The 17,248-nt window shown below is 36.8% G+C and overlaps 1 protein-coding gene across 3 annotated transcripts in view; it reads right to left on the bottom strand.

The window, feature by feature from the left end:
• csf1b (colony stimulating factor 1b (macrophage)) overlaps positions 1-15,944 on the bottom strand; it is a 35,702-nt gene extending 19,758 nt beyond the window's left edge. For all 3 annotated transcript variants that reach the window (XM_017721939.1, XM_017721940.1, XM_017721941.1), the window contains exons 1-3: positions 15,566-15,944; positions 827-940; positions 178-240 (exon numbers count right to left, since the gene is read on the bottom strand). In XM_017721939.1, the coding sequence (XP_017577428.1) occupies positions 178-240; positions 827-940; positions 15,566-15,616 (228 nt within the window). In that variant the 5' untranslated portion in view covers positions 15,617-15,944. The remainder of the gene's footprint in view (positions 1-177; positions 241-826; positions 941-15,565) is intronic.
• Between the last annotated feature and the right edge of the window lie 1,304 nt (positions 15,945-17,248).

The raw sequence follows: 17,248 nt of genomic DNA, 5'->3' as shown, positions 1-17,248 counted from the left end.
GTGATATATTAAATAAAATCACTATAGCTTTAGGTTTATTATTATTTTAATAGTCTTTTTAAAATGTAGCACTACAGGTTCGAAATATCATGATGCTAGAAATGTTGTGGAGTATCGTGATATAACATTTTTGCCATATCGTCCACCCCCATAATCAGTTTTAGGATTCAGCCTTACCAGATTTTTCCTCTCTGTGAATCTGTAGGTTATTGAACATCCATTCCACAGCTGGTTATTGATCTGAGAAACAATGCACAATACAGTTTGAATCATTGGTGTGGAATATTAATTTCTGTGAACTATGAGCTATAAATGCAAAAAAAAATGTTTTTATTGGAACTGATTACGTTTGTCTATTGCATGGCCTAGCATGTTGCTAATACTCTGATGAGAACATGCAGAAGACTATTGATATTTGATGTTTAATACATATAATCTATGTGTAATAATCATAGTGTGAACGGGCAAAATAGACAGTAATGGAAATGTTAAACCTTGCTATGTGCTTATAATAAGCAAAACAGAGTCAGCAAGAAAAACCCATGTGGCATGTATGTAAATGTGCTCATAGAAACACATAAAGCAAGAGCTGACATTTGATAACTACATGGCTACTGTTGGAACAAAACCTTGTATCTCCAAAATGGTAACTTTACAGGAGAAGGAAAAAACCTACTTCACTTTTAATGTAAGTCAATGGAACCAGAGTTTTTTCCACGTCATTTTGGGTCATTTCTTTTAGTCCATTCATCATGAAATTTACACTCAATCTAAATGACAACAGCTATGTTTTGCAGAAGTATACCATATCTGGGTGTTCTCTCACCAAATGTTTTATTTGAAGCAGGTGATCTTTGGTTATGGAGTGCCTACAGGGTCCAGGGATGTCCATCATGGAGAGGGGAAGATACAGGAGCACAAAAACGCACACGCTCTTCACCTAGAGATATTTATAAAACAAAAGTTGAAAATGAGAAAAAGTTGAAAAAATTAGTTGAAAATTACCCAAATTAGCTAAATCACACTTTGGCCAGCGTAGGGTTTTCCTTTTGCAGCTGTAGCCAGTCAGTAGCCTGTCCATGTTGTCTACCCTCACATGCACACACACACACACACACAGACACACACCCACATGCAATAACAGCAGACCATGAAGGAGGAGAACAGGAGTGAAAGGACACAGCACCTCTACACTTTAATTCTCCACAGGTTCACCTGAACACCATGTGTGTAGCATAAACGTGTCGGGGGTGAACAGTGTGAAGTCATAGAAAATGTTATTTTATATGTTCTTCCCAGAAAATGAGCAAAGCCCAAGGAATCTGATGTTGAAATAATAGTTAATCGCATCATTTTTTTCTTTTGGTAAACATTGAAAAGAGCCACAGACCCAAACACAGAAGGGCTAATATAAGAAAACAATTGGCACCACCTTCCATGTTTATTGGACCATAAGAAAAATTCTCAATGCAAAAATTATGGAAAGAGGCTGGTAGGCTTGTATGTCATGGAGGAAGGGCAAGTTTGATAAACCATATCAAATATGTAAATATAGTGATTTTTAAGCAAGTGCCGCTTGGTGGGCTACGTGCTTTTCTTGAATTCACACAATATATCAGCATGATGTGTCAAATGTAGTGTAAGATGAGAAACACACTCAAGTGTCGGTGCTTGAATACCAGTGACATCTGCAAGGACAGTGACTACAAATGCATGGGTCCTGCTACACTGCATTGCATTACATTGCATATTTAAGCTACTACTCAACTGTGCATCCCATTAATGGTGCTCTGACTCACTGAGCTTAGCCATCTAACTACTTCAGATGGGAATATCTTTTTTCCCCTCTGTCTCTAATTGCACAGATTTGCCGAAGGCTTAAAACTTGACAGCACAAATATCCGATTTGTTTATTGCAGTAAAATCCTAATCAGAAAGTAGGGGAGTGTGATCCTTTTGTATTTTATGCTTCATAAAAAATAAACTTGTGCAGAGCAGCGTAGCCTGGGGATACGTTAAATGAGACAGCTGTCATTCATGGAGCAGTCAGCAGAGAAAAGTTCTGCTAATGTGTGAACGGTTGGGTTTTGCAATGAAAACCTACCAGCAGGCCAGATACCAATTCCTTACAATTTGACACTGATCTTAATAATCAGTGTATCTCTATAGTGAAAGGCTTCTCTCTTACATAGAACCATGAACACACAAAGAATCATTTGCATGTTTAAAGGGTTCTTTTGCTTGGTGAATTGATTTTTTAGGCTGATGGAGAGTGTGTTGTATATGGTTCTATTATTTTCAACTGTCTAAGTGTTGGCCATATCATTAGAAGAATGTGAGTTTGATCCTTGGTGATGCTACAGCCGTCCGTGGCGAGGGGTCCAAGAGAGCATAATAGACCTTGCTCTCTGGGTGGGCAGGATGGCCCCTGCAGTTGCCGCTTTCCTCTGAGCACATTCAGCTGTCCAATGACATTGCGTGAGCAGCAGTTCGAAAAGATATGGTAGCGCTTCACAGGTCTTGGAGTAAGCCTGTGTTAGCTTTTGCCCTCCTAGCATTGATAGTATCATGTGACTGGGGGAGTCCTAACTAGTGGGTGTAATTGGAGATGACTAAATTGGGGAATATATATAATATAACAATATAATAATTATTATTATTATTATAAAAATAACAATATAATTATTTTTTTCTTGCACATTGTGCTATCTGTGGCTCACATTACTATAATAGGGTATTTTAACAACATTTAGCAGGGAGCAGAAATAGCATAGGCTAGAAATGTATTATGTTGATCATCAAAGAATTTTGATTTATGCCTACATTAATCATTTGTCCAGTGTACTCCACACTCTGGTCTCCCTTTTTGCAGTTTTGCATTTAATGCAAAGGGCTTTGTGATAGTTAACCATTATTAGTAAGCTATGGTCATTTATCACATATGCTAATTATTTTTTACAACTGAGTGCATGTGTGTGTTTAATGATGCAGGCTCAGTTCCATCTGAGATGAATCCAGTGCTTTAAGATGAAGTTTGTGCTAAGGCTATGGTAGGTTGGCAGGTCGCCCTCCTGAGATTAATTCTCTCATAACATCACACTGTGTTGTCTGCCTAAGTTTATTATCATAAGACTAATGAGTTACATGGGGAGCCTAAATTACATGGTTTACTTGTATGTGTTTACAATGCTGTGCATTGAAAGCTGAAGTTGAATTCTCTTGATTTAGATGTGTACATCTTCTGCACATAAATAAAATAGATCAACATAGTAATAATTGTGTGGATACTTGTGTGTTCTTAATTTTTAAAAATATTTTATTCTTGTGAAAATGATGTAATAAATGCAAATTATTTTGTCCTAGTAGTTTGACACCTCGAAATCACTTGGTCAGGCCTGACCACTCCTTTGCAAAGGTTTTGGTTAGACCCCTTCAACGAAAAAAAAAAGCAACATTTGGAAATATCTAAGACCAGATTTTTGAAAATCCGCAAAGCAAATTGAACAGCTGTGCCAATAAGTCAGGCAGGAATCTGATGATGAATTTGAGCCAGGTACCTCATCTGCTCTCTCAATACATTTTTTCTCTTTCTCTCTTGCACTTTTACTCACTTCAGAAGTTCTGCAGCAGGCTAGTCGTCCTAGCTTTTGTGATCTCAACCATGAACAGCAAACAGCACAACTGGGACACAAACCTGAAGTCTGTAGGGCTTGTAGTGTACCATTAGGAGATACTTATTGTATGCAGTTTTTTGTATAAGTACATGATACTGCTGAGTATAAATGTATGTTGTGCAAAGAACAACCACTTTTACCTTTGTCTAATTTTTTATTTCAGACCCAGACCTGAACCAGTTCATTTCCGCTGTTATTATGAATGTTTTGAAACTGTCAACCCAAACTTAGAATGGTTAAGCTTTTGCACATTTAGTTATTGTTTGTGGAACTGGTTTGTGTGAAACTTGAAAGAGCGTAATAACAAAAGCTTCATCACTCTTGTCTCTTTCAAATTGGAAACAGTCTGTTTTCAAATGCAGAGCCTAAAAAGTACCAGAAGTGTTTTGCCGTTTCTTGGTTACCAGAAGTATTTAAGCTCCTTTGATGATTTTAGATCAATAGTCTAGATTCCACACATCTCAAGTTGTGCAACAGTACATGTAATAGCTATTGTAAAATGTGGAATTGACTGGGATTAATCTACCTCTAAAGTTGCCATAACTGGACTTAAGACTTTACTTACAGGAGTATATCCTGTCCCCATATCTTTTTAATTGACATTGTAATGTTTTAACATTTTGGTAATCACATTTTCATAATTTTCTATGTTAATTTACAAATGATATTCTCTTCTCAGAAACAGTACTTGGAGTATTTCCTGCCCAAAAATGGTAATTCCTGTTTTGTGGGAATACTACTGGAAATCAAGCCAAGACTTTGGCTGCTTTTGTCTCTTCCTCATAAGGAACTGGAAAGTTAAAGATGAGGATGAAGTACATCAATTCAACCGTATTCTTACACAGAAGACTACTGTTTTTCATTCTCATCCAAAGCAAGGGAAGAAATGTCTGGAAAATGTAGGGTTTTAGGTAAAAAATGTATTAACTAACACATATGCTTTACAAACGAACTATTAGCTGATTCCAACAGATACTGTATTAACAACTTAACAAATGTATATACAAATATTTGGAAAAATTAACACTTCTTCCTAGTTATATGCCATATTGCATACTGATAAGTTATAAAATCTATTAGCTAATCTGAAACTTGGAAAATGGCTTTTTATGCCAAAATTGTATTGTCAGAAGAATCAATTTATAACAATGAATTAAACAGTAAATCAGTTGAAACTTGTGAATAGGCCTCGAAGATAGAGTAAAAATATCATATAGGTAATGAGACAGTACACGATAAGTGTAACTTATTCATCACTCAGTGTATTTTAGCACTGAGCTCTGAGATTCATCACTGGAGACCTGTACAGAACTAATCACTGTGCATTCCATGGAACTGTTGGCTGGTCCTCTCTAGCAGTGCAGCGGGAAACTCCTTGATTTGTTTTTATCTATATGATGCTGAATTTCTTTCACCAGCCATATTTCATGGTATAGCACATCTATGCCCTCTGTAAATAATGGTATTGAAGAGACCCACCCTAATGACTGGATTACTTGTCAGTTTCCAAAAAGTTTTTATTGAATTGGGAAAGTCTGTTTTTAGAGCAGGCATCAGTGACAACAAACATGCCATTGAGTAAGTCATACACAGCATGAAATAAGAGTTGGGATGGAGGCGATTGCAAAATAATTTACAGAGGTGCGGTAAGAATGAGCAGCTAAAGCTTCTTCAGTGCAGTGCCCTGACGAATTTAGGCAATCATATGCGTAGGAGGCGATAACAGCTGGTGATTTGAGAATGAGGCCTAAGCTTAACTTTTTGGCCTATGCCATTCATCATGAATGAATCACAGTGACAATAACACGTCATATTTCCCAGTTCCATCTACATGAGTGAAAGCATTGCCCCACGCACAGTGCCCATGTTTAAGTAATATAGAATATTGTATGTGAAGTAAAACACCTGGCATCCTTAGTAAAATGTCATGTCACCAAAAAGTAGAAGTTTCTCACATGACACATAGTTTTTATAATCACTGTCTGGCTTTTTGATTACATGCTACTCTACTAAAGATACTATAGTAAATATCAGTCAATGATTCTAATGCACTGAAATGAAGAAGTTTTGATCCATACCTTAATTTCAATTGTGAAAGTACCCCGAACTAAACATACTTCAATACCTAAAGTCTAATAAAGACAAGTGAACAGTTTCAGCTGTATGGCCCTCTATGAAACATAAGCACGGCAGATTTCTTCACATCAATAAGAGTGGCCTCAAGTCTACAATCAGGGATTTCAGAGCTTAAAAGCAGCAGTTCTAGCACTAAATGTCCATTAATGAGCTTGTTCATGAAGACATTTATAGGCAGAGCTCGGCATGCAATGAAAGTTGTTCCATTACTTCATTATTTTAAAGCTTGGAATGGATTGTTTAGGTTGTTAAGAACCAATGTTTTAATTGTGAATCTAAAAGAGTTACCATTTTCTTTTGATGTCAAGCTTTTTAAAGCTCTGAGTTTTGTCCTAGCAATGTTTTTTGTTGTTAAAGGAAAATTTAGTTTTAGTCCTCTGCAGTTGTGCAAAAGTTTGGGCACCCTGGCCGAATTGCATATTTTGTTGTTTTTTGTGGTGAAAAGAGGTAAACACCACCTCTGCAGCACAGTATTTAAAAAAAATCAAACAAAAAGAAAACACTTTTCTGACAAACTTTAAAAAATAAAATATTAATTGTGGTGTGTGCAAAAGTTTGGACGTGGCAAAAAACTTGTGCTAACCATGTGCTCTTCTAAACATCTGTCTGAGAATCAACAAACAAAGCTATTTGATGACCACAAAGCAATGGAAGGCTGTAACCAGATATAGAAGCTCTCCCAGCTTGCAGTTTATACTGTCCAAAATGCTTTTAGCATTTAAGGGGAACTGTGGAAGTCAAGGCATGAGCTGGAAAACCAAGAGATGAGATTATATGTTTATATGCTGGCTGGCTACAGAAATACTGAAGGGTGTGTTACTAAGTATTAACTTAGCAGGGCATCCAAATATTTTGCATACAATTGTACATACTACTAATACATTATAAATCCAAACCATATTTGGTATAGCCAGTCTCATGCTGAATAAAAAACAAAACTATTGTTGATTGTACCAAATGCAAGTGTTTAAAACAATACCCAAAAGGAAAACAACAACCAACAAAGATTTAAAGTCTCCAAGTTCAGGGTAGTGTAAAACATTTAGAGCATTAGAAACGTCAGCTGGTGCAGCAACAGGAGCATTTTAATTTACAGTGGACGATACACATTTCAGTTTTTTACTTTACAGTGAGAGCCAAATACAGTTATAAAATTAAAAGCTTTTACCAGCCATGCATATCATTTATATACAGACATTTTTAATGTAGACATCTTTTAACTCACTTTACAGGAAGCCTTTGTTTGTCCGATTACTATCCAATAATGCTAATTTTCTCCTAGTGGTATACATGAACGTTTCATTTCAGGTCAACCAAGAACTGACATTTGAGGATTGTAACACATTCCGTCTTGCAACACATCACATCTTTCTCTGTACACACCATTCCATTCTGAACAGCTGCCAAATGAGAGAGTGGAAGCGGTGGTGCTTCTCCCTGTTTGAAGTGTTGGGTGTACTCTTTGTGTCAATTCACTTTAAAAAGTAAAAGCAAGAGGAAAAGTACAAATAACATGGATTGAATCGATACTGTGGAGAACTGATTCCTCATGCTTGGTTAGTTAGTGGTTATGATAGAGCAGGAACAACTAACATCTACAAGACAGGTGGTACTCCAGGTTTGAGAACCTGTGCTGTGGAGTATTCTTATCATTTCAAAGGTTCATAATCAATATTTATTGATAAATCTTTTTTTTACCGTATTGATAATTTTTATTTTTCCTTTGACACTTTATTTTTGTGCATTAAATCATTTGACTACATTAAATACTACATTTTTTACCTTGCTCAGCTCCTACTTGAGATCATATAGACCCAGTACGGATTGTTTCAGGGAGAAGGCATAAACAACTGTTTTATAACGATAAAAAGAGAATTTGCTCATTTTTAATGGGGTAATTGGAGACTTGGAACATTGTGAAATGTTTAAAAAACATCTCAAATAGGTGATTCAGTCATGTTTGGATATAAAAATAGCATCTGTCTTTAAGAGCAAAGATAGGTTGAGACTTACTGCTTTGCTTAAAAATGTAATCATCAACAAGCAACTGCAAGATTGTATGTATTTCACCCTCTACAGTGTACAATATAATCATAAGAACAAGAAAATCCAGAAAAATCTATGGCTGACCACCAGAACTGAATGCTTGTGACCTTCAGCCCCTTAAATGTCATTGCATTAATAAATGTCATGCATCTGTGAATATTGCCACATGTGCTCAAAAATACTTTGACAGGCCATTGTTGATAAACACCGTCACTACATCCGCAGATATAAGCAGGGTTGGGTAGTAACGGAATACATGTAACGGCATTATGTAATCAGGATACGAAAAAAAGGTAAATAATCTGTTACAGTAACAGTAAAAAGGCAGTAATCAGATTACAGGTACATTATGATCACAGAGTGATTGCCAGCAGGATCACTTTCAAATCCAAACTCATCGTCTTTCACCAATTCCATCGTTTTAATGACAAATATGTCACCCGAGTTTATAGATTTGAAGAGGTTTTAATTTAGGAGGAGACGGTGCTGCTGCCAGGAGAGAATTCTGAATACTTTCAGCCCAGCAGCAGATCACAGTTTTTTAATCAGCTAAAGTTTTTTTGTTTTTTGAGCATTTTATTTTTATAGGAGGAGCTGAGATCTACAGAGCCCCGGAGGGGACGGAGGTAAAAAAAAATTTTAAAATGTAAAAATCAAACAAACGTTTTGTAGTTCATACGCATGTTTTCTTTTATTCGTGGTCAAATTTTTAAAATCGTTCCCTCGTTTTCTTTTAAACGATTCTTTACTTTGTGGGTACATTTTTCTTCATTTGTGATCACGATTTTCTAATTTGTTCTCTGCGGTGTTAGAGATCAACACACAATTACAGGAAGAAGTGATTGGCGTCAATGTTTCAACCAACTCAAATTAAACACACACAGAAACATTCATGTGGGATGAGGTCAAATGGCAAGAGAGTTTAATAGATCTGTGTATTAGATGTAGATTTATTAATGTGAGGATTTTGAAACACTGATCATTTATTGTTGTAATTGTGTGATGGTCTCTAACACCACCATCTGGCAGAAACACTGTGGGCCGTTTGCTGTGAAGAGGAGCTGCAGTTTCCTCATAACCTCCAAAATCAAAATCAGACCTGATGAGGGTCTCTGTCTATTATCTCATCAATCTAACAAATCTCAGGGAGCTGTTATCAAAATACAAACAACGTGCATTCAGTTAAAAATAAAACATGACCATGGTTAAAAGAAAATCAGAAATCGTTAGATTAGAAAATCGTGATCACGAGTTTAATAAAACATACCCACGAAGTAAAGAAAATGTGTGCATAATTAAAAGAAAACGAGGGAACGATTGAAGAAATCGTGACTACAAATAAGAGAAAACGTGTGTACGAACTGCAAAACGTTCACTCAGATTCATTATTTTTTAGAGATTAGTTTTCCTGACGATATTTAACTCGGATGTGTACTCTGATCTTTCACACTGCCAGATCCTTTAGCAGCAGACTGATCTGATCTGATCAGGCAGTAAACTCTTTATTCTTGTTTGTTGCTCTATAGAGTTCTACAGTTTGACTGCTTATAAATCAAACTTTTGAAAACCTTAACCTTACAGATTTTAACTAACAGTCTGACTCGTGAAAAGAGAGCGAATGGTGAATGATGTATGAATCATGTAGAGTAGTATTATTCTTTGTAACCACCTTATGCCTATTTTAATGCCTGTTTAAACTCATTGGATTTCTGTGGACTGCAACCATTGAGAGCTGATTAGGGAGTGTGTAAAAGAATAATCAAAGTCTGAGCCCAGCGCACCAACATGAAACCTTGTTTTATATTTTCACATATTAATTCGGCCGTTCTATGTGGCACAATATTTAACCTATAATCTACCTTTCTGTTTCATAAAACAGTGCAGGTTTTGTGTTTGATGTGTGTTAAGTCCTTGTTAAAAGCCATTTTGAAATTGTTCTTGTCAAACATCTTTATAGACAAGTAATCCAAAAGTAATGGAAAATAATCAGATACATTAATATAATAAAACTTTGGAATAGTTACAATTACATTTTTAACAGGGAATCAGTATCTGTATCACAATCTGTATCACAATACATTTTAAACTAACCCTCCCAACCATGGATACTACTACACACAGCAGACGCCATATGTCAGCGACGTCCAGAAATGCTGCTGACCTCTCTAGACTTGAGTTCGCTTGAAATGGATTGATTGAAGGTAAAACAACAAATACTGTGTTTTGTACTGTTTTCGGTATAATGCAGGTGAAACAGAATTTACTAATCACTGCTTTCTGTTTTTATTAGCATTTCACATACTGTGCCGACTTTTTTACTTGGAATTGAGATTTGTAATTTTTGTATTTTGGTAGATTGAGACATTAATCTATAACCAGTGGATCTGTGATAGTAATTTCTTCTACTCTAAAACATGGGTGGGGAACTCTGGTTCATGATCCCTGCACACTTTGGTGATTTTCACACACAAGTACACTTGTTTTAACTCAGCAGTTCATTACCAGGTTTAGTTGGTGTGCTAGGGCAGAGAACTCTAGGACTCTAGCCCTCAGTTCCCCACCTGTGCTGTAAAACAGGGGTTTTTAATTAAAATTCAGTAAGGTCAAGTTAAAGAAAATGTCCTCAAGCAAAGGTCTGGAACATCATAATGTCTAATTTGCATTATGACTCAGTGCCATGTACTGTATACTGAAGTAGCCTGGTAGTTATATCAACTTCTTATGCAGTCAGCAGCTGAATGTCAAATCAAATAAAACATTTCTTGTCTGTTTTCGCTTTTTAGAGCACAACATGTGAAATATGTGACTTCCCCCTGACTCACTTTCTTTTCCAACTGTTGTTTCTCACCTCATCACTAACTTGTATGTGTGTCACTCACTTGAGTCTCAGTGCTCATCGTAATGCACAGATCTGATTGGCTGAATAGAGTCATGTGTGACATTTATAACGTATGCGATTGGTCTGTGAGTTTATCGGCCCTCTAAAGCAGCACTGTAAAGGCTAGAAAAGTTACACCGGTTAGAATAGAACCACCCCATCGAAATTAAATAATTCTCCAAAGTTTATTGGTTATAGGTCCAGGGACACCATCTGGGTCTGAACTCTGTATGTTTAAAATGCTGTAACTACAAAGGAAGGCATCAGGCATTTTAAGAAAGAACAGTTTAGGTCATTCACATCACTCTCTACAGTGCAGGCAGTCATGTAGACCCTGGGAATTTCTCAAGCCAAAAGTTAATGGTCAAAATTAAGGCTCCATCACTTGACAAAATTAGTGCTTCTGCTCCAATAGAGAGAGTCTTTATATCAGTTCTAAGCAGTGCTTCTAAAATGTCTAATAAGATAAACTGATATAAAGACACCTGGGATAAAATAGAGCCCATTGTGTTTCCTTCAGAGGCAAGCTCAGATTGCACAAACACATTCTAAATAAACTAGTTTTGCCCTGTAGAAATGGTGACTCAATTACTATTAAGTGAATCAGAACTATTAGACTTTTGTCACCAGTCTAATATACTAATATAATAATATCTAATGTAATTTACCAAGGCAAAGAAGGAACTTTGGCAAAAGTGATGTTCATCATAAAGGTTTAAAGTGTTGTATAATGTAAGTTTTATTTAGACGTCAGCCATTTAGACACCTGATAGGCTCCTGAAGGTCCTTACAATGTTAAAGGGGTGATTTACACAAATGCTGGAGTTCCCACAGTTGAACTGTGCATTGTTTTTTCAAGAATGTTCATAGAATATATTTTAAGCTCCTAGGGAACTTAAATCAGTGTTTTCTTATGCAGGTTAGCTTGTTTTTGTACTAAGTATACTCTTTGAATAATGTACTAGTGACCAATAAATGGCTATTATGTTTCAGCATATTTCCCTGCTCTCAGATCACTGTAGTCATGCGTCATTTTGTAGTCTTCGTTATGCCCATATTAGGAACTCCGGGTCTAAGATCGATTACTGTATGGCCAGAATAAGTAGGGTTTTTGAAAAAATCGCCTCTATCGCACCGTGATAAATAAAAATCGTGTCCTGTGTACATTTTTCTCCAAATGATGAGGTCTTTAAAGAGCTATAATACTAATATTCATACATGCAATCTAAAGCTACTGTGCACCAATCTGATGTCATTAAGCTGCACAAAGCTAAGGCGGGCTGTATTGGTGTTCTGACAAGCTGTGCTACCCTATCAAAATCTTCTACTGTAGCACATATTTACTAGCTATCACAAACATTAGCAAACAAGACAAAATAGTGACCTGTCAGTTCTGTGAAACAGCAAAAATAACAATGTCACTCAGCTGTTAAGCGGAGCTGGAGAATGTCCTGAGAAAATGCGCCCAGAAAAATGTTACCAGCATTAAAATAATAATTAGGATATTTTGAGAGTCTGAATCAGTTTATCAGGGGGTCAGCAGTGATTTTATGCTGAGTCTGTACTGGATTAGCCTGAGTGCAGATATGTTTGTAGATCGTTTCAAATGAAGCCAAAAGAGAAAAATGTGTTTGTAAACTGTACACAGTTTTTAGATATCAAGAAAGCTGCGGTTACTGTACTGTCTATTTTATGTTGAATGGCCACGAGGGGGCATGCAGGAAGAAACTATGTTTTCCACTAGAGGTGTGAGGTTAATGTAGCTAACATATAAAGGAAGATTATAGCTACCAATTTAATATTGTGGAAACTATGTCTTAATCCTCACATGTTGGTGGCTGTACACTTATTACTTGTTAGATACTTTAGTTGTGTAGTTCTAGTGCAAAATCAAAGAAGCACAAAAAAAAGTGGAAAAGTTGTGATTTTTGGCTGAATATCATTGTGTGTTATTTTGACAGGCCTGAAGTCTTCTTAGTAAAAGAGTAAAAAAGCTTGATCAGCTTCAAATACTGAATCTTTTATTAATTTAATTCTCATTGATTAAATGTAAATGACAAAAGAATATTAACTAATCATTAAGAATATTAACTAAATACGACAGAAGATAGTGTTATCCATACAGCAATACTGCACCCCTAGTCTTCAGACACAGCCAAGAAACAAATGTAGATAAGCATTTATGTTTGAAACTGTTGGTAAAATCTTGATTGTATTTCTCTCTTTTGATGACCAGACTTTACCTTTTTGAGAAAACTTGGTCCTATGGGCAAAGGCAAACACAAACAGCAACCTGTTGCAGCTAACGCAGCTAACAACTCCTCCTCTCCTCTGTCAAGTGATTCTGACATGATGGAAGAAGAAAGCACTGTAAGCTTCTTCACAATGGCGCTCCAATTAAGAGCCTTGTCTCAAAGAGACATAAAACAGCACCTTCAGGATCTGAATTGCAAAACAGCTCTGTGTTGCAATCAGTCTCTCCACTAAATGTGAAGTCATATGTTAAAACACAGACAACACTCAGTAGAACAACTTCTTTAAGTTCTAGGCATACTGAGAAGATTGTGGCGCTTGATAAGACCACCTTCGCGCTGACCACAGAACTCAAACTCTAAACATCACTTAAATGGAACCTGTCTGGCAACGTCAAGCAGGTCTCAAAAAGCAGCACATGATGCCACGTTCTAAAGAGATTTAAATACAGACACAAAACAAAGCAACTGGAAAAGGTTATAAAGCCATGGCTAAGGCTGTAGGACTCTAGCAAACCACAGTGAGACCCATTATCCACAAATGGAGAAAACTTGGTAGAGTGGTGAACCTTCCCAGAAGTGGCCAGCCGACCAAAATTTCACCAAGTGTGCAACAGTGTTTCATCCGGGAGTCCAAAAGAATGTGAATGGATATGTTAACACTTGCAGGCCTTATTTGCCTCAGTAAAGTGTACACAATTCCACAGTAAGAAAGACACTGGGCAAAAATGGCATCCATGGGAGAGTTGCAAGGCGCAAACCATGTTGCAAGGCGCAAGCCAATGCAGTCAAACATGGTGGTGGTAGTGTGACGGTCTGGGGCTACTTTGCTTTTGCAGGACTTGGATGACTTGTCATAATTGATGGAACCATGAATTCTGTTCTCTATCAGAATATCCTGAAGGAGAAGGTCTTCCTGTCAGTTTGTGACCTAAAGCTCAAGCGCAGTTGGGTTATGCAGCAGGACAATGATCTGAAACACACAAGTCCACCTCTGAATGGCTCAACAGAAACAAAATTAAGGGTAATACCTTAAATGGGCAGTTAATGCATGAAAACCCCCCAATGTAGCCAAATTCTAACAATTCTGCTAATAAGGGTGAGCCAAAATTTCTCCACAGCGATGTAAAAGACTCATTGCAAGTTATCGCAAACAGTTGATTGCAGTTGTTATTGCTTTTGTAAAGTAAAGTCTAATTCTTTACGCATTCAGAGGTCACTTTATGTCTGCATCGTAAAGTTGGTATTGCTAAAGCTTTAGAGATTGTCAATTCATTCTCCAAAGCTTCTGGTTTGAGTCTGAATAACCCCAAATATGAAGTCTTCTGTTTATATAATAATTTCACTTCACTGAAAAATATTCCCATTAAAGATAGAATCAAATACCTAGAATTTATATCTCAAAAATATAATGTTAGACAAGAAATGAATTACGAATGAATGAACCAGGCTGAAAAAACAGAGCTAATGCTCAATAACTTTTCTGGGCAGTCCTGTTATCCCGAAGCAGAAAGGTTATCATGTTTTATACACCCAGCATTGTCATTGTTTGTCCAACCTGAAAGCAAATTAATAACACAAATGTATTTTTTTGGGAAAGAATAAACATCTTCAGGTAAAGAAGATGTTTTTATATGCTAAAATGCACAAGGACGTGTTAGATTTTAACAATATGTTAACAACACTGTTAAAGTCAGTTGGGTTAAAACGTATCAACTCACCAGAATCCATGTTTTTTTATGTATTTGATGTAACATTACAATGAATTTAAAAGTTTGGGTGGATTAAATTGCTCCTATCTGCCAACTCTCAAAGCATTGAGTGTTTGTGTGACCTGGTTGATGAAAATGGAAGCACTTCTTTAACTTCGTGACTAAACACAGCTTTCCTGTTGTTCCAAAGGCAATTCCAAATGTGGCTGTTTACATTGTAATGTAAAGATGTTGTAAAACATGAGTACAAGTTTTAAGAGGATAGTGTTATACTCATGACCTAAAATGTAGCAATAAATCAACGAGGAATGTGTGTCACCCCCAAAGGAAAAAAAAATTGGAATGCATTAAACACAGATATTTAAAGACCCTTCACAATATATACCCTACAAACAAGATAGCAAGATTCCAAAACGTCAATTTTAGCTGCACCTTCTGTCAAGTGGATTGTGAGTCCATACCTCATCTTATTGTTGTTTTTATTTTTTGGTCAGATTGATGAATTTTCTTTGCAAGAAAACCAAATACTACCTTCATGTTAAAGCTGTGTGCTGTAATATACGACTTCTCTTATATACATCTAAATGTAGAGTATGTAGTAAATGTACTAATTATTATGATCTTGATGGGTAAATGCTAAGTTTGCACAACTTTAAAATAATTAACAAGAAATCCGAATTTATGATGATGTTATGAATGCCTCATGACTCCTTTTTTATCTGGAATGATAACAATCCGTTAACTTCTAATTTCTTCATTAATTAGTCATTTTTGATATCTTTCCAATATCTTCCCCCTGCCTGTCCGATACCAGGCAAAACACATGAAATTCTAGCGCACCCATTTTTTCCAAGCCTCTGTGCCTACCTTTGCTTTGTAGATAATGTGGACTGCGTTGTAGTGGGTCATCTGGCTCATGAATCCAGCAGGAGAAAGTTACAATCCTCAGTTAGATGCATTTGAGCAGGTTGGAAGCTTGTTGGGCATGTGGAGTTTCAGGTGAACTACTAAAAAGTTTCAGACTAAAACTCAAAGCAGCTAATTGTGACAGATTATGTCCACACCAGTCCAGAGCAGTCGAGAACAGAGTAACTTTCTTCTTTGTGCATTTTCATAATCCAAAGACGTAACACCAGAGCCAGTACTGTCTAGAACTTCAGTCCTTACGTTCAGTCCTCGTGTCCCTGTTCCTCACTCTCCTTCTTGCTTTTGATTTTTACGTCTCCTCTGAAGCCTTCTAGCCTTCTCTCTGTCTCCCTTTCTGTACTGCTCACCCTGGGTCTGCCCCCCCCACCCCAACACTCTCTCTCTCTCTCTCTCTCTCTCTCTCTCTCTCTCTCACACTTGTGCATGCTGTTTGAAATATGAAGTTCTACTCTTGTAGATAGTGATACCTGTGTACCTTTGTGTCCCATATATGTGTTTGTTGTGACATTAATTTGATTTAAGTCTTGAATAAATGTTCAAATTATTATTATTATTGTTATTATTAAAAGACCTGAAAGGTACAGCGTAGTCAGTCTTGAAGCCAATGTGTTTGGAATAGTCGCATGATATAATCCATGTAAATCTCTGAGCTCCTTTGTCTGTTTATACTTGAGTGTCTGGTTTTTGCTTCTTTCTGTTTGTTGTTCGATATTTATTGCATGCCTTTTCATATTCAAAGGCATGCTGTTCCCTGTTGGGGACTGGCTAACATTACTTTAATTTCAGAATCCTAACTGAGTCCTGGTTGTGTTCATTCATTATGAGTAATGGGTTTATGTGAGTAATGGGAGAATTGGTTCTGGTATTCTATACAACTTTAATCAGATAAACTGCAGTATGCTTTTCATGAAGGTTCTTAAAAGATTCTCGGGCGGCTTGGGGAGTGCAACCAATAAGACATGAAGAACTCCTAAGATTCCGTCAGGCTTCATTGCTGTCAACACAGCAGTGATACTAATAACTTCCAGGTTTTGCTATGTAGTGGTAAAATGCTTCCCATCCATATGCACAGCTTTGCAAGCTCTAATCCACACATGGTGCACTACACAAGACTGCTTACAATTCTAGAGGCCAGCAGGTTCTAATATGTGCTCTATTACTGATTCCTATTAAGCTTCCAGTGGATTCACAAGGCTTCCATATTTGAAAGAAGTATATATTTCAAAGATTTTTGTTGATATGTTATCAGATCAAGAGCTGTACGTTTGTTAAATTTGCAGTTGTTGACTTGTTGAGGTGTTATCTCTGCAGGTTTTCATCAAATAGAAATTTCTTGAAAAGAAAGAGGCTGTTTAAATGTGGAGGTAAGTTTGTAGAACAAACCTGAGATGAAACATTTGACCTCATGTACAGTAGAAAATGGATAAAAAGTACAGTTTATCACTGGGGTGTCAGATTCCAGTTCTGGAGGGCCATGCTGCTGCAGTCTTGTGTAGCATACCTGACCCAAGTCATTAGGTAATAACAAAGTATTACAAATGGGAAAAAGCTCTGCAGAGCTGAGACCTACCAGGACCCGAGTTAGACTCTGCTGGTATAGTGTGTGTTTCATGTAGTACTGGA

Source organism: Pygocentrus nattereri, chromosome 29 (genome assembly GCF_015220715.1).
Source record: "Pygocentrus nattereri isolate fPygNat1 chromosome 29, fPygNat1.pri, whole genome shotgun sequence".
In the NCBI taxonomy this organism is placed as follows: domain Eukaryota; kingdom Metazoa; phylum Chordata; class Actinopteri; order Characiformes; family Serrasalmidae; genus Pygocentrus; species Pygocentrus nattereri.
Note: the sequence above shows the minus strand (reverse complement) of the source record. Positions and strands in the feature narration are given on the sequence as shown.